At 57.5% G+C, this 20,781-nt stretch overlaps 10 protein-coding genes across 10 annotated transcripts; 8 read left to right on the plus strand and 2 right to left on the minus strand.

Annotated features, from left to right (window-relative positions):
* The first annotated feature begins 44 nt into the window (after nucleotides 1-44).
* On the plus strand, nucleotides 45-2,017 carry F5144DRAFT_511538 (pyridoxal phosphate-dependent transferase). Its single transcript, XM_066786555.1, has 3 exons — nucleotides 45-281; nucleotides 349-511; nucleotides 629-2,017. Exons 1-3 carry the CDS (start codon nucleotides 233-235, stop codon nucleotides 1,947-1,949), a joined length of 1,533 nt encoding a protein of 510 aa, XP_066642868.1. The 5' UTR covers nucleotides 45-232; the 3' UTR covers nucleotides 1,950-2,017.
* On the minus strand, nucleotides 2,018-7,308 carry F5144DRAFT_532686 (lysophospholipase NTE1). The gene is made up of 3 exons (XM_066786972.1): nucleotides 6,644-7,308; nucleotides 3,698-6,591; nucleotides 2,018-3,641 (listed from the first exon to the last, which is right to left on the minus strand). The coding sequence occupies exons 1-3, from the start codon at nucleotides 6,946-6,948 to the stop codon at nucleotides 2,275-2,277; spliced, it is 4,566 nt and encodes a 1,521-aa protein (XP_066642869.1). The 5' UTR covers nucleotides 6,949-7,308; the 3' UTR covers nucleotides 2,018-2,274.
* Nucleotides 7,309-7,695: 387 nt separating this feature from the next.
* Nucleotides 7,696-9,063, plus strand: F5144DRAFT_230141 (translation initiation factor 2, alpha subunit). Its single transcript, XM_066783219.1, has 5 exons — nucleotides 7,696-7,871; nucleotides 7,924-8,086; nucleotides 8,143-8,350; nucleotides 8,405-8,641; nucleotides 8,706-9,063. Exons 1-5 carry the CDS (start codon nucleotides 7,794-7,796, stop codon nucleotides 8,950-8,952), a joined length of 933 nt encoding a protein of 310 aa, XP_066642870.1. The 5' UTR covers nucleotides 7,696-7,793; the 3' UTR covers nucleotides 8,953-9,063.
* Nucleotides 9,064-9,343: 280 nt separating this feature from the next.
* F5144DRAFT_547797 (peptidase S24/S26A/S26B/S26C) lies at nucleotides 9,344-10,014 on the plus strand (the record flags this gene model as incomplete). The annotated part of the gene is made up of 2 exons (XM_066787496.1): nucleotides 9,344-9,627; nucleotides 9,750-10,014. The coding sequence occupies 2 exons, from the start codon at nucleotides 9,344-9,346 to the stop codon at nucleotides 10,012-10,014; spliced, it is 549 nt and encodes a 182-aa protein (XP_066642871.1).
* Nucleotides 10,014-10,413, plus strand: F5144DRAFT_572047 (uncharacterized protein). The gene has a single exon (XM_066788862.1). The coding sequence runs from the start codon at nucleotides 10,148-10,150 to the stop codon at nucleotides 10,373-10,375; it is 228 nt and encodes a 75-aa protein (XP_066642872.1). The 5' UTR covers nucleotides 10,014-10,147; the 3' UTR covers nucleotides 10,376-10,413.
* Nucleotides 10,414-12,170, plus strand: F5144DRAFT_572048 (mitochondrial carrier domain-containing protein). Its single transcript, XM_066788863.1, has 3 exons — nucleotides 10,414-10,786; nucleotides 10,859-11,156; nucleotides 11,211-12,170. Exons 1-3 carry the CDS (start codon nucleotides 10,544-10,546, stop codon nucleotides 11,963-11,965), a joined length of 1,296 nt encoding a protein of 431 aa, XP_066642873.1. The 5' UTR covers nucleotides 10,414-10,543; the 3' UTR covers nucleotides 11,966-12,170.
* Nucleotides 12,171-12,318: 148 nt separating this feature from the next.
* On the plus strand, nucleotides 12,319-15,788 carry F5144DRAFT_572050 (uncharacterized protein). The gene has a single exon (XM_066788864.1). It carries the CDS (start codon nucleotides 12,480-12,482, stop codon nucleotides 15,621-15,623), a length of 3,144 nt encoding a protein of 1,047 aa, XP_066642874.1. The 5' UTR covers nucleotides 12,319-12,479; the 3' UTR covers nucleotides 15,624-15,788.
* A 413-nt stretch (nucleotides 15,789-16,201) lies between these two features.
* On the plus strand, nucleotides 16,202-18,035 carry F5144DRAFT_230220 (squalene epoxidase-domain-containing protein). Its single transcript, XM_066783222.1, has one exon. The coding sequence runs from the start codon at nucleotides 16,346-16,348 to the stop codon at nucleotides 17,873-17,875; it is 1,530 nt and encodes a 509-aa protein (XP_066642875.1). The 5' UTR covers nucleotides 16,202-16,345; the 3' UTR covers nucleotides 17,876-18,035.
* A 161-nt stretch (nucleotides 18,036-18,196) lies between these two features.
* F5144DRAFT_489891 (nucleotide-diphospho-sugar transferase) lies at nucleotides 18,197-19,655 on the minus strand (the record flags this gene model as incomplete). The annotated part of the gene is made up of 3 exons (XM_066785763.1): nucleotides 18,197-18,598; nucleotides 18,663-19,472; nucleotides 19,527-19,655. The coding sequence occupies 3 exons, from the start codon at nucleotides 19,653-19,655 to the stop codon at nucleotides 18,197-18,199; spliced, it is 1,341 nt and encodes a 446-aa protein (XP_066642876.1).
* Nucleotides 19,656-19,898: 243 nt separating this feature from the next.
* F5144DRAFT_230218 (uncharacterized protein) lies at nucleotides 19,899-20,713 on the plus strand. Its single transcript, XM_066783221.1, has one exon. The coding sequence runs from the start codon at nucleotides 20,143-20,145 to the stop codon at nucleotides 20,593-20,595; it is 453 nt and encodes a 150-aa protein (XP_066642877.1). The 5' UTR covers nucleotides 19,899-20,142; the 3' UTR covers nucleotides 20,596-20,713.
* Nucleotides 20,714-20,781: the final 68 nt, after the last annotated feature.

The following is a 20,781-nucleotide window of genomic DNA, read 5'->3' on the forward strand; positions in this document are numbered from 1 at the left end:
GAAGACAGATTCCGGACTCCAAATCGGTAATACCAGGTATGTAAGTACGTTACCGTTGGGTTTAGACCGGATATTGTTAAAAATAACTTACAGCGGACTTTCTTTCACCCCGCAACACCAATTATTATCATCACGGCTATCCCCCCTTTTCTATTTCATTTTTCTTTTGTGAAACTACAACTCAAACTTATCATAGTTATAAAAATAAGCTTCTTACACCAAGACCGCCAAGATGGACGCACAGGAGTTCCGGGAAGCGGCAAACGCAACCATTGATGAGAGCAAGTCCTCCCCTCACAACTGAAACTCAAACTTACTCATGAATTAACTTTTTTTTTTCTGTTCCAGTTATCACCTATTTCGATACCCTTGGCTCCCGCAATGTAGTTTCCACGGTCGAGCCCGGATATCTGCGCAAGCTGCTCCCAGACGAAGCGCCGCAGGAGGGTGAGCCGTGGGCCGCCATCCACAAGGACATGGAAGCCAAGATCATGCCCGGCATCACCCACTGGTATGTCCACACACAAAACAACACCCATCCCATCCCCTCTCTCGATCCCTCGATCCCCCTTCCCCCTCCTCCTCAACAACCCAAACCCAATCCCTAACCTAACCTCCCCCTCCCCAGGAACCACCCCGGCTTCCACGCCTTCTTCCCCTGCGCCAGCTCGTACCCCTCCCTCCTCGGCGAGCTCTACTCCGCCGCCCTGACCACCGCCGCCTTCAACTGGATCTGCTCGCCCGCCGTCACCGAGCTCGAGACCGTCGTGCTCGACTGGCTGGCCAAGACCCTCGGCCTGCCCGCCTGCTACCTCTCCACCGGCCCCACCCGCGGCGGCGGCGTCATCCAGGGCTCGGCCAGCGAGGCTGTCCTGACGGCCATGGTCGCGGCGCGCGATAAGTATTTGCGCGAGACGGTGCCGCCGCTTGGTAGTGGTGAGGGTGCGTCGGTGACGGAGGAGGAGTATGAGGAGCGGGTGATGGTCAAGAAGTCGCGCATGGTCGCGCTGGCGACCACGCTGACGCACTCGAGCGCGAAGAAGGCCGCGCTGATCCTGGGCTGTCGGTTCCGTGCCATCCGCGTGCGGGAGGAGGACGGCTATGCGCTCACGCGTGAGGGCCTGGCTGCGGCGCTGGCCGAGTGCCGCGCGCAGGGGCTGGAGCCCTTCTTTTTGGCCGCGACGCTGGGCACCACCGACGTGTGCTCCGTGGATGACTTTGAGGGGATTAGTGCTGCGCTGGCCGACCATGTCCCGCCCGGTGCGCCCGGCGAGGTGTGGGTGCATGTGGATGCGGCGTATGCTGGCGCCGCGCTGGTGTGTCCCGAGGTGCAGGAATCGACGCGCATCGGGCTGGTTGAGCGGTTTCATAGCTTTGATATGAACATGCACAAGTGGCTGCTGGTGAATTTCGATGCCAGCTGCTTCTTTGTGAGGAACCGCGAGTGGCTGACGCAGGCCCTGAGCGTCAACCAGGCCGTGTACGGGAACAAGGCGTCGGATGGTGGGTTGGTGACGGATTACAGGGAGTGGCAGATCCCGCTGGGCAGGCGGTTCCGGAGCTTGAAGATCTGGTTTGTGCTGAGGTCGTATGGTGTCAAGGGGTTGCAGGAGCACATCCGACGGACTATGAAAATGGGCGAGGACTTTGCCGGGGCGCTCAAGGACAGGTCTGATCTATTTGAGATCGTGTCCGGGCCGAGTTTTGCGCTGACCGTATTCCGGTTGGTGGCCAAGTCTGAGGGCGCATCGCTGGAGGAAAGGAATACGCAGACCAGGGCGCTGTATGAAAAGGTGAACGCCTCGGGCAAGATGTGGCTCACAAGCACCGAGCTCGACGGCCGTTTCGCGATCCGGCTCGTGACGGCTGTGAGGACGACCGAGCCGGAACATATCCAGACGGCGATCAAGACATTGGTCGAGATTGCTGAGGAGGTGCTCAGGGGGTGATTATGAGTCTAAGAAATGTGTACATTATACGTGATAGACTACATACATGTGTTCGGCGACTAGACACTACGTCCACTTACTCTTGATATCACTTCTTGAGCAACCGCCACGGACATGTATCACACTACAATGAACCATGCAACAACCGGATACCCCATCACCAATTGAGCCAGCCCATTTCTGAGAACAGCAACAAACAATATGCAAGTTACAATGCAATGCAGTGCAGCGCTATCTATCTCTTCGCCAGCCCAAACACCCGTAAATGCTACACCCATACTTCGCCTCGCCCATTACACCCGACGAGCACCACCAAAACCCCGCCTTAAATACTAGCCCTCCTCGGCGCCATCGTCCGCCTCAACCCCTTCTTGCCGCCCATCCCCTCCCCAATCGGCAACACGCCGCCCCTCTCCCTCAACTTCGCCAAAAACTCCTGCCCATACTTATACCCCACACCATAAATCTCCATAAACTTCCCAAAGTCCAGCGTCCCATACTCCTCGATCGGCGGGCGCATATAGATACACCCCGGCAGGGTCTTCGCGCGCTCGAGGGCGTCGACGCTGCTGACATAGGCAAGGCGGGCCTGGATCTCGGCGAGGGTGGGCGGGTTGGCGACCGAGGAGAAGGGGTTCCAGCGGTTGAAGAAGGCCCACATGCCCGAGAGGGAGTCGCCAAAGGCCTGCGGGGTGTTGTCGTCGAGGGCGCCGACATCGACGGCGAAGATGACGTCGGACCCGAGCGACTTCATGTGCGACACGGTCAGGTTGTCCACGTAGCCGCCGTCGAGCAGCATGCTGCCCTCGTCGCACAGCGGCGGGAGTAAGCCTGCCAAGGACATGGATGCGCGCACGTACCGCCACGCGTAGCCGCTGGTGTGGAACTCGGCCCGCGACTTGGAGATGTTGGTCGTGTTGCAGTAGTAGTCGAGCCAGAAGTCCTCGATCTGCGTGTTGCCAAAGGCCTTGAAGATGCCGCGGTTGAACTCGTGGCCCGTCGTGTACGACGCCGACGGGTACGTCAGGTCGAGCGCGAACCGCCACATGCTGGCCATGCGGCCCGAGAACTTCTTGGCCGCGTTGACGATGGGGACGAAGTCGGCGTGCCGCGCGTACAGGGCTCCGATGAAGGCGCCGATCGACGTACCGCCCACAATGTCGATCGGGATGCCGGCCTCTTGCATGGCACGTATGATGCCGATCTGCGCGATACCTCTCGCGCCGCCACCACCGAGAACAAGGCCTACGGATTTCCCGCAGAGCCGCCGGGCCAGGCGGTGGAAATCGCCCTTGAACGGCGCGTCTGGAGAATAGAATGGGCTGTGTCGTACTTTCCTAGATGTATACTTTTGAATTTCAGCCTGTAAAATTTGCACTCTTTCTCTCAGCGTCGGGCCGCTAGGCTTTGCGGGCGGATGGATTGGGACTGCGTTGGGGCTGTAGGTCATCTGCACGTGGAAGTGGCCACCGTTGATCCAGACGCGGTTCTTCAACCACTTTCTGGTCAAGCCCGAGTTGGAGTAGCGTTCCTGATGGAGAAGAACCAGGATCTTCCTCGCCGTCGACTTCATGCCGAGCATGAAGCGCTCATACTCTCCAATTTCCGGGGAACCATCGGCCAAGCCGACCATGAGGACGCAGTCAGCCTGGGCGACGCACGTCTGCGTCCACGGGGCATTAACGTTGGTGTCTGTATGTAAATTAGCGGTTGAGCGTCGTACGAGATACAATACCAGAAACACTTACCCGCAACGTAGATGACAAGCCCGTACTTCTCCTCCAGGTCGGCCAGATACTGTGACAACTTGAGCTTGCCCATTCTGTTAAATGCGTGCTTCCCAAGATGATTCAGAACAGCCGCGCTATTTAGCGACGTGGCGCCGTTGGGGGCCCCGACTTCGGTCAGCGCGCTCAGCAGCCTGTTGCTAAACTCGACCACAGGCACGCCCGCCGAAACCGGCAAGACGGCAACAGTTCTCAAGTTGAGCGTGGTGGAGCTCTTGTTGATCGAGCTTCTGCCAGACGAGTCCTTGATTCCCAGCATCGTCGATGGGTCGTCGATGAGCGCTCTCATGCGCGAGGCGATGATCTTCGAGATCTTGATGGTGATGTTGGGGTGCTCCTGGGCCAGACTGTTGAAAAGAGTCCGGGGGAACTTGACAAGTTCCGTATCCCGGATGGCATGCAAGGTACCGGAACGAGAAGTCTCGGTTAAGACCTCAAGTTCTCCGATGCTCTCGCCTTGACCATACTCGGCCTTGACGTTCATCCCGCCGTCTTTCCTGTCCTCAACTAACCTCAGGCGGCCATTCAGGACAATGTATATGGCTTCGCTCTCGTCTCCCTCGTGGAAGATGACCTGGCCGGCATTGACTTGGAGCCACTCCAAAGCGAAGTCGATGTGCAGAATCAAGCGGGGGAGGAGGTTCGTGAGCCGCTTCGCCATGGTAAGGAGCACGATGGGATACCGGTCGACGATTCTCTCGATCGACGCGAGCGGGAGGAAACCGACATAGACGTCCGTCTTTGCAACGACTTCAATGAACGACCGGTACGATGAGATGGTCCCAACGTAACCAGCAAGCCCGCCGGGCTTTATCAAGGCTACACTCCGTCGGTTGGACTTGGATTTGATTTCAGCATCATCCACGTTGTTTCCCATTCGCCTGGAATCTGCAAAGGGCTGTGGCGAGCGTTGCGGAGAGCAGATCGACTCGGCGTTATCCATCGCATGCAGCGATGTCCTACTCGTAGGGTGAACAACATCAGGCGCTGCGGCATCCTCCTGAGTGCAGATATCCAGAAAGCCGTCAACGACATAGTATAGACCTGGGTTTCTCTCACCCTGCTCTACCAACACAGATCCCTTCGGGAAAAAGACGATCTCCATCTCGTCTCTCATCTCCTGCGCCAGAAACTGAGGGTTCGGGGACGCAGGCAGAGATAGCCCCGCGGAGGTGATGGATTCCGTGTCTCCATCGGCCGATCCGTCGAGCCCGTCCATAAATCCGAAGGCGTGATTTGTGTAGAGGGCCTTTTGCCGCCGCTGATCGAAGGATATGAGCCGTGGAGAGGCTTGGTTAGAGTCTGCATCCTTATTTGAGCCTCCGCTGCCGGTCAGGCCGATGGATCTGAACATGCACTCTAGAATCGACTCCCGGAACAGGTTATCTTCGTCCAGCGTCTCCCTCTTGTCGAGCGCTACATGGATGCTCCTCGGAGTCACGAACGGGTCGAATGCGCGCTGGGCCAGTGGGGAGACTGCCTCTCTCTCTACGTCGAGATGCGGTGAAGGCCCGTCGGTGAAAGCCACGCTTTGCGCCCTGTTGCCGCCGCCTCTCGACTGCTGCAAATGTGTGACAAGGTCTCCGGCGTTGGGAATGGCGAGAGACGAGCCCGACATTGATGAGAGATTTCGTTGCTTGGAGAAGGCCTGCAAAGCTGCCTCTTTTCGAAGGGTTGCTGTTGAGCGGCGCCTACGACCAACACGAGCATTGTGAAGCGCTATCCCTTTGCTGACATCATCCCCCTCTCCGATCCTCTCCATTTCTCGTTTGAACTTCTCTTTCAGTCTATCCAGCGCATCCCCCCGGAGATGGTTGGGAAGTTGCTGCGTAGTGTATTTGAGCATCTGGCGCTCAATCTGGAGGACCTCGTTGGTGAGCCCAAGGTAATTGTATGCAGTCGCAAGTGTGACTCTTTGGAACCTGGACAGAATGACGTGGACAATGTGTGCCGTGGCCTTGGGGTATATCTTTATGAGGCGTCGAAAAGCGCTGGCGGGAATAATGGCCACAGTTGTGTCGACCGTTGCCCTCGCGATGATATCCGGATGGGCCGAGGTGGTGTTGCTCCTCTTAGGGACTGGCCTTTGAGGTTTGGAGAAACCGGTGCCGTCAAGTGAGATGGGCGGAACATGGGGCAGGCCACGGTCGAGCTGCTCGGGTAGATTGTGAGTCGAACTTGATGCGGACGCATCCATTTGAGGGGTATTCGGGACAGAATCCATTCTGACACGGGATTTCCGAAAGTCCGCGCTCGCAGGATAGTTGGGGAAGAGGCCACTGTGGGTGGTGGTGCCGGGTTCCGAGTTGTCTTCGTCGGCGTTCCGCAGTGGCACGTCCTCGGTGAAGAGCGACATGATGGAGAACAATGATGACATGGGCGCGCCATTCCGGACCTCGGTCAATAGTTGGTACCGTTGCTGCCCCGGCGCGGGGTGCTCGTCATCGCTCGAAGGGGCCTCGCTGTTGGGGCTGAAGTAGGGGCTGTGAGCATAGCGGCGGTTGTAACTGGACGACTTCACAAAGATTTCGACCAGACCGTCTACAACAAGACAGAATCCCTTCTCTTCCTCGAGGTTGAACGACTCGCCGGCGATCAGCTTCCGGGTCTGCATGCTGCGGGTCAGCTCGTGGAAGACGGGCCGCTCGAGGTAACCGAAGATTTTGATGGCGCTGAGAAACTCGTCGAAGTAGTTTGACAAGCCTGATTTGATGCCCTCCTCGTGCGTATCCGGGAAGAGATCGACGTCCGGCTCCTTGCGCTGTGGCTCGGGGGGCAACCGCGAGTACATGTTGAGGTAGCGGTACCTCACCACCCAACTGATGGCGCCTATCATGGCCGCAACGATGAGCATCCTAGGCTATGTTAGGACGCCGTGTAGTACCTAAATACTCGGGCTTGACTTACAAAGTAGTCGCGTTCATGGTGACGGTGAGGCTCGTTGAAAAGAGGGTATACAACAAGGTAGGGACCGAAATAGTAGCTAGTTTGATGGCATAGTAGAGCACCATCGACACGAACTGGAGGAGCCAGAGAACGACTCTCGCAAACAAACCGAGCCAGGAGGAAGAGCCATGGGCGTTGGCAACATCGCTTGCGGCAGCTACAGCCGAGGAGAGCGGATTGGGGTGTCGGTCTCCGGTCCCTGTCACTCCCGTCACTGCTGTCGCTGCTGTGACCGCCGCTCGGGCGGTCGAGTTTACGACATCCATCACCGCGCGTATTTAATCTCGAAGCCTGTCGATATCATGGGCGCGAGGGTAAACTTGTTATTTTTTGCGATGTGGTGATTTGCGTTGTTTTGCACTGCGATGATTGCGCTGTCGACTGGAACACGTCTGTTTGTTTGGTCTGTGTCTCGATTTTCGGGTCTTCTCTGCGCTGTGTTGAACTAGGCGAGCGACCTGGGAAACAACCTAAGAGATGGCTCGACGCAAAAACTAGGAATTTATGTCGCGTATAATATGTGCTTGACGAGGCATGGCATCCCTTGCCCTCCTGATAGATTCCAGATTTGTCAATAGGCTTCCGTGAGACAGGGCCCGGCCGATGCCGAGAACGCCCTTGCAAGGTGCAAACGAACCGATGGACCGGGGCTCCAGTGACCTCGCTGACGTCGGTCCGTCTCGAATTCTGGCATGTGGTGGGGCATCCCGGTCACATTGGCCCCTCTGGGGCAGGCAAGGGTGCCCGCTGGTTGCCGAACCATTTCAATTGGCTTCCAATCACGGCCATTCACCCCGCCAAAAATGCACCAGCCACATCCCACTTTCTTGCCCGTGCACGCGGCGGAATTTCTGGCGGGCTTCTGAAAATACTGCGGGCCTGATTGATGACTGTTCTTGAGCTCAACTTCGACATCCAGCCCGCATTCGAACTGATACCACGAAACACCGAAGACCACCAAGGATTCGACTTCGCTGCATTTCTACTCTCACAGCCTTCAACTTCCCCATACTTTTACACACGATCCCCGCCCGGCGCATCTGCCTGACACCGACGAAACCACGCCCACATCCCACTTTTGCCCCGCCTGGGAACGGCACCCTCCGACAAGATGTCACTTTCAAACTGCCGGTTCTACGAGGAGAAATATCCTGAGATTGACTCCTTTGTGATGGTGAACGTAAAACAGGTTAGCATTTTTGGAGGACCATCGATACCCCCACGGCGCTGACGGTTGCTAGATTGCGGACATGGGAGCCTACGTCAAGCTCCTCGAATACGATAACATCGACGGCATGATTCTGCTTTCCGAGCTTTCGCGGCGTCGTATCAGAAGTATTCAGAAGTTGATCCGTGTCGGTCGCAACGAGGTGGTCGTCGTGCTGCGTGTCGACAAGGAGAAAGGTTGGACCCCGCCATCGCCCGCCTCGCGTTCCGCGCCATTGCTAAAGCGGGGTTAGGATACATCGATCTGTCGAAGCGCCGTGTTTCGCCTGAGGATATCGTGCGTTGTGAAGAGCGGTACAACAAGAGCAAGATTGTGCACTCTATCATGAGGCACGTGGCCGAGAAGACGCAGACCCCGATTGAGACCCTCTATGAAACAATAGGGTGGCCGCTCAACAAGAAATACGGTCACGCGCTCGATGCCTTCAAGCTCTCAATAACGTATGTCTTGAACTATACCGTCGGAAAGGGCGTTCCACTAAATTTTATGAATAGCAACCCCGATATCTGGACCGATATCCAGTTCCCTACCGACGCTGATGCCGAGGAGCTCAAGTCCTACATCGGCAAGAAGCTCACTCCCCAGCCGACCAAGGTCCGCGCCGATATCGAAGTCACTTGCTTCGGTTACGAGGGCATCGATGCCATTAAGACCGCTTTGCGCACCGCTGAGGCCCGTAACACGGAGGAGGCTCAGGTCAAGTGCCGGCTGGTTTCTCCCCCGCTCTATGTGTAAGTGCTTGCCGATCGCCTCGCCGGTGGTTCGACTGAAAGCTTAGTTGCTAATCTGCCATAGCCTCACCAACACCTGCCTCGACAAGAACGCCGGAATTGCGCGGCTGGAAGAGGCCATCGTCGACGTCCGGACGAGCATCGAGTCGGCCGGCGGTAACCTCGTCGTCAAGATGGCGCCCAAGGCGGTCACCGAGTCGGATGATGCGGAACTCCAGGCGCTGATGGAGAAGCGCGAGCGCGAGAACGCCGAAGTCAGCGGCGACGAGAGTGTTAGCGAGAGCGACGACAACATCCCTGCGGCGGTCTAAGAGTGCGCCGTTTTACGAGAATGGGTTGGGACAACAGGCGGTGATACCGATCCTGTTTCTCGCGGGACGACCAAATACCTCGCGAAAGAGGTTGCGGGACGGCGAGCGGGTATATCGGGACCATTGATTGATATGACTGGCGTCTTCGGATTTCAAAAGGTCAGATACGGTAGACATTACAGCTAGCCAGGGCCGCGGCGGGGAAGAAAAGGGAACGAAGTAATGCCTCTTAAGAATATTGAGCCGCTTGATGTGTTCCTCGAATTATGTATCAATCGAGGTAGCCTCCCTCCTTATCGGCTTATCTTGACCAAAACCCCGAAATCCACCACTTGCAATAATCCATCTCACCCTCACCTCACCTCACCTCTCACACCACCACACAATTTCCATGGCAGCGCGATGGGCATGGGGATCCGCCGTCGCTGGAGGAGGCGCGGCGCGCCGGTCTAAGTTCCTCGGGCAAGTCTCACACTACCTCATTCGCTATGCGACCTGGATCCCGCCGCTCATCTGGTTCAACGAATATGTGGCTCAGGTCACTTCCATTCACGGCCCATCGATGTATCCTTTCTTCAATTCACAATACAACGAATCACTGCGCCAGGATCTGTGTCTCGTTTGGAAGATGTATGCGCAGGAAGGGCTGAGAAGGGGGATGGTTGTCACGTTCAGGTTAGTCTCACTTACTCTCCCCTACCGGTTCATCCATCACCTTGCACAGTACCTATGATAGAACACACCAGCGTATTAACATCCCCCTCCCCCTCTCCAAGAAGCCCTCACAACCCCAACAGAACCACCGTCAAGCGCATCCTCGGCCTACCAGGCGACGTCGTCAAAACCAAGCCGCCGTACCCCTACGAGCACGTTGTCGTGCCCGAGGGCCACATCTGGGTCGAGGGCGACGGCGACAAGAGCCTCGACAGCAACCACTACGGGCCCATCTCGGCGAGGCTGGTCACGGGCCGTGTCACCCATATCCTGTCGCCGTGGGAGAGAGCGGGGCGCGTGAGGTGGTGGGAGCACCCTTTGAGAGCGGGCGTGCATAGGGCGGCGTAGCCCGGTAGCCCGGTAGCCCGGTATGGGTGGGGGGGTATGAGAGTGTTCTTTTGCTTGCGTGTGGTGGGGTGGGTGAGAGTGGGGTTATGGATGAGTCGGGCCAAAAAGTGGTGGGGCAAAGGGATAGGGTTGTATGATAACTTCCAAGGTGTATGTACATATAAAGTTGGGAGTAGGGCTATTCATTCAATGGGTAGCGGGCGCGATCATAACATCTTGGGCTCCTTGCTGCTTCGTCACCCTCGTTGACCTCATCGGCAAGGCGACAAACAGATGGAAATTCGTAGTTGTCAGTCTAGGGTTGGGCTCAGGTACGTCAGGGTTATTGCTGGAACTTCAAAACGCCACGCACGGACCATAGCCCTGCCGTAAAAACGCTTCGGACCGGCAAAGCCGCCCAGAAATTTAAACTTCGAATTATTTGCGCTGCGGTACGCCGGAAAATCCACACGGCGTGACGCCAGAACCTGAAAAAGCTTTGGTTGCTGCCCGGGCGGCGCTACCCTCTTATTCTCTTCCCTCCGGGGCGATGGTGCTCGGCTTCGAGACGGCCACACGCACCCCGTCGACTGTCTTGCCCTCGCCCTCGCCCTCTTCGCACAGCGTCGTCAGCACCGTCCCCGTCCCGGACCTCGACGGTCGACATGAGGATCACGCGCATACCTTGTCGCACCCCCCCGCCACCACCGCCATCGGAACCGAATCGTCTCGCGCTCAGACTAATATGAGATCACAAGATGGAGAAGTCGAAGGGCGCCCGCCTTATCTGCACGTGGGTCGACGTTATTCCATGTCTGCCGCCGCCCCGCCGGGACTGCCCGCTGACCGCATACCGCAACTATAGTGCATGCTTGCCGGAGGGTTGGGTGGTTCTACCGGCGATATGCTCATGCATTCGCTCGACACAGTTAAGACACGGCAACAAGGCGACCCCCATATTCCGCCAAGATACACATCGCTAGGCTCGTCCTATCTCAAGATTTTTCGAGAGGAAGGGTTCCGGCGAGGACTGTATGGAGGCTGGATACCGGCCCTTGCCGGTTCGTTTCCGGCGACGTGCTTTTTCTTCGGCAGCTACGAGTGGAGCAAGCGGCAGATGCTCGAACGCGGCGTCCAGCCCCATCTGGCCTATCTGGTAGCTGGTTAGTAGCTAACCTCACAATCGAGGTTTCGTTTTTTGACAGATTGTTGTCTAGGTTTCATCGGCGACCTGGCAGCGTCCACCGTGTACGTGCCATCAGAGGTGGTCAAGACACGCCTACAGCTACAAGGGCGACACAACAACCCCTATTTTACATCGGGGTATAACTACAAAGGCACGACTCATGCTGTGAGGACAATCGTCCGAACCGAGGGTTTATCGGCGCTATTTTACGGCTACGGTGCTACTTTGTGGCGCGACTTGCCATTCTCGGCGCTTCAGTTCATGTTCTACGAACAGGCACAAAGTTGGGCACATCAATGGCAGGGGAGCCGCGATATTGGGTGGCACATGGAACTCCTGACAGGGGCAGCGGCTGGTGGCCTCGCCGGCACAATAACATGCCCCCTTGACGTCGTCAAGACGAGACTTCAAACCCAGGTCCATCCGGAAGCCGGAGGGCTCGGCCCAGCCCCAACCGATCCGCCAAGTTCGGGAACAGCCAAGGAAGGGCACTCCGCTAGGGCGATCTCTGAGACGGCCCAGCAAAAGCTCCAAAAGCGGTTGATATCCACGTCTTCGCCCTCAACGCATACACCCAAACTAGGGGCCGTCACTCTTCAAACATCGTCGATGATTATGGGCCTCAGATTAATTTACAGAACCGAAGGCGTTGCGGGGTGGTTTAGAGGCGTGGGGCCACGGGCTGCTTGGACAAGCATCCAGAGCGGGTGCATGCTCTTCCTCTACCAGTCCATTCTGCGCAGGTTAGAGGCGTACATGCCCATGGAGCGGCGCGAGCTTGTCTAGTGATGCGAATCTAGCAAGCTGACGTCGATGTATTGTGTATATAGACCATTTGTACAATTGTTGTGTTCGATACCGGGGCTGGGGAGGCAAACTGGAAGGGCGTTGGGTGTCGGCTGGATAGATACATGCTAGAGCTAGATCTGTAAAATGTACGAATCTTCATTCCTCCATTTTGTACACAGACTTCGGGCGAAGACCGTCAAACAGATCTATGAAGTCTAGACTATGCAGCTATCCCATACATTGAATTTGCTTTAATGCGGAGCCTGAGCCTTGGCTCTCCCGCCAACCCGATCCAAACCGCGATTGGCCCAAAGCTCCTGTGGGGTTCCAGATTCCATGTGCTGCTTGCACCATCCCACTTCGGCCCAGAAAATGGCAGTGGAGCTCAATCGAATGATTGATGCAATGGACGACTGACGGCCGATAACCTCACTACTACTAATACACGCGACAAGGGACCCCGCGACCCCGAAATGCCCTGACGAGATGGAACGGCAAGAACAGGGCCGCCATGTCATCTTCGCTTCCTGTTCCCTCCAAAGCGGCCTTGACGGCCCTGCGAGGTCTCCTCGTCGGCACCTCCTGCACCCTCGCCGTGCTCGCCGAGGACCGCCGACGAAAAATCAACAATGCCGTGCGCGCGATCGAGAATGGCGAGAGAATTAAGTCGGCGAGAGGATACCGCGCGGGGGCTGCCGCGCTCGCCGTGGCCATGGAAGAGGACGCCATGTGGGATTCGCGGTTTGGGCCGGTACCCGACTTTGGGTTGGAGATGCATCAACATGATCATATCGGGAAGGGGTCAGGGGAAGGGGGGAGTCGGCTATCTCGATGGTGGGATGGGGAAAATAGGGCTGGAGCTCCGGCGAAACCGACGAAAACGGCCTCGGTGGGGGGCCAAAGGGCTGTGGCATTGGGGCAGAACAACTCCAGCAATCCCACGACTACGGGCTTGAATACGCAACCTGGACAACTCGCCAACCCCCCGAGACGCGGTCAAATTCAGCCTCTTCCCAAGTTGACTGGGCCACTCAAATCTGCCCCGAGCTGGGCGGCGATGAGCACCGAGACGATCAAATCATACGTGTTCCCCAGCAATGACGACATTGTGGTCCAAATACACGAAGCTTGCAACACCAAGGATTCTGTCCAAATTGGTGCCGCATTGAGAATACTCCTCGAAGCGATGGACCACAAACTTGCCCCGGGAAATTTGAACCGGCCCTGGATCGAAGCCACGGCGCGACTTTGCCGGACCTGTCAGGAAGAAGGGCGACTGGACGATGCCGCGAGGCTTCTTGATCGAATAATCTCCCGGGGGCCATTACAGGAGAGTGACTATGTTGATCATGAGCCCTTCGCGCTGATCGAGTCATTCCTCGCACGGGCAGAACTGAACCAGCAAGCGCAAGATGCCTGCGTGGCAGATATCGACACTGCTCTCAACTTGTTTGTCCCGAAATTCGTCGAACGGCCAAGGGGTGCGAATCATCGGGTATACACCCTCGGGCGGACGCTCCTCGACCTGTGTTTCTCCAAGAAACGGCTCCAAAGGGTCTTTGGCGTCTATTGGCGATGCATCCTGTCTGCGGATGGCAGTGAGAACGACCTGGCGTCGTGGTTTCTTCACAATCTCTACGAGAATGGAGACTATGCGTCCGTTGTCAAATTCTTCATCAAAACTTTCTCGCAGTCTTCTCCAACGAAAAGTTCGTTAAATGCCGTTGGGGATATCGTCGTCGGAAGCGTCGAACGCGCCCACGGACACAGGCCAGAAGAGGTCTTGGACACATTGCAAAGTGTTTGTGCCAGCTTCGAAGATACAAGGCTGTATCCGGACTGGGTCGCGAGACTTTTGTTATCACACTGGAAGAAGCACAGGAACTTCGAAGAGATCGAGGCCATGTTTAAAAAGCTTCAAACCCCTCGCCTGAGGGATTCCGTGTTCCGCTCACGCAACCTCTACCGCGTTATGGTTGAACTAGCCTTCGAAGCGGGTCAGGAGGCCAAGGCCGACTCGTATTTTGCCCTCGCCATCTCGCAGCACCGCGCTCTCGCGTCAGATGTTAAGCTGCTAGGCGTCGTTGCCCGTTTCCACGCCGCAGACGGTGACTGGGAAGCGGTACGCGCTGATTTCGAAGCAATGAAGCAAAATAGGAACGCAAACCGACAAGTCTACGGCCAGGTCTTTGTCTCGGTGCTCAAATCGTACGCTGAGACGCATACGGTCCGGGAGACGGAGGCGTTCCTCAGATTCTATATCGACGAGCTGAAGGTGCCGTTGACCAGCTTCATGGTTACGGTCATGGCCAAACAGTACGCGGCTATCCGCGACGTCAACTCGTTGATTGCTTGGCTCGACTACTGCAGTCAAGCGGATTTCCGCGTCGATGCTGCCTTCACCAACGCCATTCTGGCGAGGTGCCGAAGACAGTGGAATTTCCCATTCCGGGATCTACGCACGCTCTTCCGGAAGCTTCAGGCCCTGAACCCGGACTGTGTGGACAAGCACACGGAGCACATCATGGCCGACGCTGCGTTGTCGGATTCCAAATACGGCGGCAAGGCGGCGAGAGGGCGGCTGCTCTCATTGCACATAGAACTCCCTACCCCGCCCAGCCGGAGTAAATATGTCCAGGCCGAGGATATCATCTTCGCCATGAAGATGGCACTCCGAAGCGGCGCACCCCGTCGCGCTACACAAATCTACCAACGGGCCGTCCACTCCAATATGCCCTTCTCCCCGCACGCCCTACAACTCGCCGTACAAGCACACCTAACATGGGCACCCGCCGATTTCAGCGGTGCATACACCCTCCTCCGAAGAGCCCAAGCCAAAGGGGAAGACATCACCCAAACAATCAACTACCTCCTCGCCAAACAACTCACCAGCATCACCTCCCGCGCCGCCGGCCCGGAACGAGCCAACGCCCTCATCCAAGAAACCCTCACCCATTACCACCAAGCCAACATCCGCATCACCGAGACCTCCCTGCACCGCGCCGCCAGCCTCTGCCTCGCCGCCGGCCACCCCGCCGGCGCCATCCACTACGCCCTCAGCGCCGCCAGCGAGCGCGGCGGCCCGCCCTGCTTCAACCTGCAGAACTTCAAGCTCCTGCTCGCCGCCTACGCCGACCTGCTCGACGCCGACGCCCTGCGCGATACCATCTCCCGCGGGCTCGGCAGCTTCTATAGGGAGGATGGCGCGTGTCGCACGGCGCTGAGACAGGCGCGTGCGAGGGTGGGGCGGTCGCAGGCTGCTGGTAGTAGTAGTAGTGGTAGTGAGGCGTCCTCCCTAGAGGAGAGGAAGATGCGGGCGAGGGCGGTGGTGGATGAGGGGATTAGGCGGGTTGTGGAGGCGAGGCGGGAGCTGAGGGAGGAGGGGAAGCTGCTGGAGGCGGAGGCGGTAAGGATTATGAGGAGGGCTGCGCTGGATGCGGGGAGGGAGGAGGTGGATTTTGCGGAGGTGCCGTGGTTGGGTGGGAGGAAGAAGATGGAGGGTGCTCCTGCTCCTGCTGATGGAGGTGGTGGAGGTCATGGTCATGGTGAAAGGGGCAGGGTTGAGGGGGTGGAAGATGGCGTTGATGACTTTTATGGGGATTTGGAACGGATATTGCTAGAGGCTCCCCCTCAGACGGCGGTTGAGGCTTTCTAGATGGGCGGCGGTATGAACCCAGGGGTATGAAATGACGAGACTAAAAGGAATGCGCCTGGGACGGCATTGGACAGTTCTCGCAGGACCAGATCCCGGCCATTGACAATGTCAAAACTACTTAACTACCATGTATTACCTGTACACAAAGCAAGTTTATTTCATGGGCTCTCCTAATAGCGAAGTGCTCTGCTGTCGTCAACAGCAACAGGCCACCGCTGTTCTCCCACGCTTGGCCATCGCCTGACATGTGAATTTTACAGCCAGAATCTCAGGGGTAGTTCCCACAAAAGCCCCTGCGCAACGCCCCTGATTGGCTTTGACAAGGGTCCGCGCCAACGCGGTGCCTGCCGCATGGGACGATTCCCAGAGGACATCGGTCTCAAATAATTTTAGTCTCGAGATCGGGGACGCGCAATCGAACCGGGAGGATCCCATTCTGCTTCGAGAACCGACTTGGTGATCTGCTAAAAGGGCGGGAGATCCACGGCGATTGTCTTTTTGGTTTTATACCATTAGTTTGCGGAATCAAGGAAGAGGTCTCGTTTCATTGAGCAATTGGCTTTCTTCGAAGACACGACACGGCACGAATTACGACGACGAACTCTTGCTGACCTTGTCCTACACTCCCCGCCAAACCTGAGCTCGAAACCTCCCGAAACGCCGATATAGTTAAACCCGAGCGAACACCAAACCCATACCCCCACACTCACACTCACACAGCCATGGCGGGTGTGGCCGATTCCGAGGCCGCCCGCAACATTGAGCGGCGCGAGAAACATCACGAGGCCGATGTCGTCGTGGTCGGCGCGGGTGTCTTTGGTTGTGCGGCGGCTTTCGCCCTCGCCAACCAGGGTCGCAGCGTCATCCTGCTCGAGCGGTGGATGCACCAGCCAGACCGCATTGTCGGCGAGCTGTTGCAGCCCGGCGGCGTCGAGGCGCTACGGAAGCTGGGGCTGGAACACTGCCTCGAGGACATCGATGCCATACCGTGTTATGGGTATCATTGTCTATTGAGGGGGGAGGAGATATCGTTCTCGTACCCGCCGCTTGCGGGGGATGGGAAGGTGATTGTGGGGGCCGGGAGGAGGAAGGAGGTGAATGGATATGCGAATGGGGATGTCAAGGAGCCGGTCAGGCCCGAAGGCAGGAGTTTTCACCACGGGAGGTTTATCATGCAGCTGCGAAAGGCGTGCATAGCGCACCCGAATATCAGCGTCTTCGAGACCGAGGTCACGGCGACCATCAAGGGCGAGCACAGCGACGCCGTGCTCGGGGTACAAACCCGGACGAAGGACCCAGCGACGGGTAACAAGACCCCCGACTGCTTTTTTGGGCAACTCACCATCATCGCGGACGGCTATAACTCCATCTTCCGCGAGGAACTCCTCGGCAAGACCCCCGCCGTCCGCAGCAAATTCTACGCCCTCGAACTCATCGACTGCCCCTTCCCGCCCGCCAACCACGGCCACGTCGTGATCGGCGAGCAATCCCTCGCCCTCCTCTACCAAATCGGCACGCACGAAACCCGCGCCCTCATTGACATCCCCGCCAACCATCCCGCCGCGACCCCCAAAGCCGGCGGCGCACGCGGCTACATCGAGAACATCGTCCTCCCCTCCCTCCCCACGCACGTCCAACCCAGCGTGCGCGCCGCCCTCGCCGACGGCAAGATCCCCAAAAGCATGCCCAACTCGTGGCTCCCCTCCACCAAACAAACGCACCACGACGGCGTGATCGTCCTCGGCGACGCCCACAACATGCGCCACCCGCTCACCGGCGGCGGCATGACCGTCGCCTTCAACGACGTCGTCCTGCTCTCCAGCTTGCTCTCCCCGACCCAAATCCCCACCCTCACGCACCACGCCGCCGTGCACGCCGCCATGGCCACCTTCCACTGGCGCCGCAAGAACCTGACCGGCATCATCAACGTGCTGGCCCAGGCGCTGTACAGCCTGTTCGCCGCCGACGGCTGGCAGCTGCGCGCCCTGCAGCGCGGCTGCTTCCGGTATTTCCAGGACGGGTATACGGATGAGCCGGTGGCTATGTTGGGGGGGTTGCTGCGCCGGCCGCTGACGCTCGCGACGCATTTTTTTACGGTCGCGTTTTTGGCGATTCGGCTGCATACGGTGCAGTTGTGTGGCGGGTCGGTGTTGGGGTGGCTGAAGTTGCCGCTGGCGTTGGTGCATGCGGTGCTGATTCTGTGGACGGCGTGCGTGGTGTTTTTGCCAGTTATGTGGGCTGAGTCGTGGTGAGGTCGCATAGGGGATGGGGGATGAGGGGAGGGTGGAGGGGGTGTAAAAGGGGGTGGTGGCTTTAAGATTCGCTGTATCATGCTGTTGTTTCGCTAGGACTCTGTCGGGGTTCGGTTATGCGTAGTAGATCTTTGGTAATGGTAATGAGAGACGGTTGTATACGATGAGACTGGACTTGGCATTGCTGTGTTGGATATGCTGTGCACACACATGAAGAGAGAGAGAGATAACAGCCAATTAGCAATTTCTAGCTCATCTTACTAGACTATCCTATCTTTCCCCAGAAAACTGCCAAACCAACCCCCTTTACCCTCCGACAGATCAAGTCAGCCGCCTCCGATAGACCCCCAACATCCAGCTCGCCCGTAGCACAGCCAAACCAATGGCCATGCGCACGCTGTCCTGCACCAAACTCATCTTGCTCCCATCGACCTCGTGCCAGCCGACGGGAACCTCAGCGACCTTGATGCCGTAGCTGGTGCCGATGACGGAGCCGTCGCTAGCCAGGACGGGGGTGGCCGGGGCCGACTCGGCGAGCATGAGCATCTCGATGTCGAAGATCCAGCCCTCGGCGTGCATGTAGGGCACGATGTGCGGCAGGGCGGCCCGCGAGAAGAGCTTGAACCCGCACTGCGTGTCGCGGATGCGTGATGTTGCGGGAGGGGTGAGGATCGTGAGCACGAAGTGGAAGGAACGCATTAGAAAGTTGCGGATGGCGGAGCGCTGTTCCATGGGGTTAGTACCTAGGGAACCAAGAGTAAAGCAAGGGGGGTGGTGGCAAACATACCTTGACGACGGCCTCGCTGCCGACCAAATGCGCCCTACTCCCGATCGCCACACCACGGTTGGACCCATCCACTACATCCTCGCACCCCTCGATTAACTTCCCCAGATCGCTAAACCGGCTCGCGCCGTCGGCATCGGCAAATACGGCGTACTTCCCCCGCACGTGGCGCAGGCCGTGGGTGACGGCGCCGCCCTTGCCGCGGTTCTTTGCGAGCTTGACCACCCGTAGAATATCATGTAACCCGTGCTTGCGGGCGAAGGAGAGCGCGACTTCGACGGTGCGGTCTCGGCTGCCGTCGTCAACGATTAGAATCTCGTAGCCTGAAGGCTGTGGCGGCTCGGATGGCGCTCTGGCGGTGCCGGGAGGGGATGTGGAGGTCGGGGTGTTAGGCTTGAAGACCAGGCGGTGCGGCGTCGTGGCGCGCTTGCCCTTCTTGCCGCCCTTCTCGGCGGATCTCTCCTGACGCTCGGGTTGGAGGAATTGGTTGTTGGGGCGGCCGAATTGTTGGTCTAGATATTCAACCATCTCTTCTAGGGCTGCGGTGATGCGGGCTTCCTCGTTATAGGCTGGGACTACCACGCTCATTTCCACCTCGGCCGGCTCGATCGCCCCTTGGTCGGGGACGGGGAAGCCGGCGGGTATCGTCGAGTACTCTTCACTGAGCTTCCCCTCGGCATGCCAGCGGTCGTACCAACAGGCGAGCGGGCGTGGGGAGCTGGCAGTGCCATCGGGGTTCGTGGTAATGTAGGTCTTCTCGGAGGGGTAGGAGAGTCGCGGTTTCGGGGCAATAAGGTGTAGGAGGACGTAGACCTGGAAAGACCCAGTTAGCCGATAGAGCCAATTGCTTCACCATAAGCAACTTACGCAAAAGATGGCCAATCCAAAAAGTGGGAGAACCACAGCCAACAAAAAGTAAAAGGGCCTTTCCGAGGCAGTTGCCCACAAGAGCCAGACCAGCTGCTCCAGCGATTCAACTACGCCCTCGGGCGCCATGGCTGGCGCGTGGGGGAGAGAAAGCAGCGGCGATACCGCATGCAAGATGTGAGTTTCAGGTCGGGAGCGTGGACGTCATGGGAGACTTGGGGCGATCTGGGCGCATGTCGATGTCAAGTTGACAGTTCCCACAATTCGCGAGGCTGCAGCTTGCGATGATGCCACGAAAGCGTTGAACATGTGGCTTGCAAGGCTGGCAAATCAAAATGAGCTACCCCTGTCGATCTTGGCAGCTCTCCACCCATAGCTCTAAAGTGGGTCCATCTTTTATCGCAAGGCCCATCTCAGGAACAGCGAAAATGAAATAAAAGCCTTGGACAATTCTATCCGAGTTTCTCCTTCTTGCGCAGAGAACAAACACATACTTTGTAGTGCTCCTCCCTAAGGGCAGTTCAGTTCCACGTCCTCCATCAAACTAAGAGCAGATAAGGAGGTCGATGGCTGCAATCAGTCGGTGAGAATTACAACTTGCTGCTTCTATCTCTTAATGCTGTCGTCATTAGCGCGCCCAGCATTTTTTCGTGTAGCACCATCTCTTCTATTTTTACTTTTACCTTTGCGTTTTTCTCTCATCCTTCTACGGTACAGCTTCACACACACAACACACACCCAACACGGTATCCCCCGAGCCGGGCCGAGACTGAGCCACGCCGGCCTTGTTGCTGTTTACACCAAACTAGTGCCTCCCAGCTGCCTCCAGGTCAGCCTCCAAGGCGCCGATGCAGAAGGAGGCGTAAAGTGCCCAATCCGACCTCGTCCCCTCAGATGCAGGCCGGGCAGCATGCAGCTTCTGGGTATTGACGGTGAACGTGAAGCGCATGCGGGGAAGAGGCAGAAGAATGCGACCCTGCCCTATCATTTATTCATTATTGCAACGTGGAAACCGCTGTCAGCTGAGCCATGTTCAATGGTACTGTTCCCTTCTGTGGCGCTTCCCTGACGGACGTTCAAGGGTCTGAGATCACGGTGTAACCCAAGATTGCGGAGGTCATGTCGAGCGTTTGGTGTATCCCGGTTGTCGATCGACACGAGCTGCCCGCGTGTCAAGCTTGGGGTATCACGATGGGAAAATGCTCACAAGCTACCTATGTTTCGGAATATGAAATGCAGACTTGAGACCTCCAAC

The sequence above is a fragment of the Chaetomium tenue genome (assembly GCF_020726465.1).
Source record: "Chaetomium tenue strain MPI-SDFR-AT-0079 chromosome Unknown F5144scaffold_4, whole genome shotgun sequence".
NCBI classification, from domain to species: Eukaryota; Fungi; Ascomycota; class Sordariomycetes; order Sordariales; family Chaetomiaceae; genus Chaetomium; species Chaetomium tenue.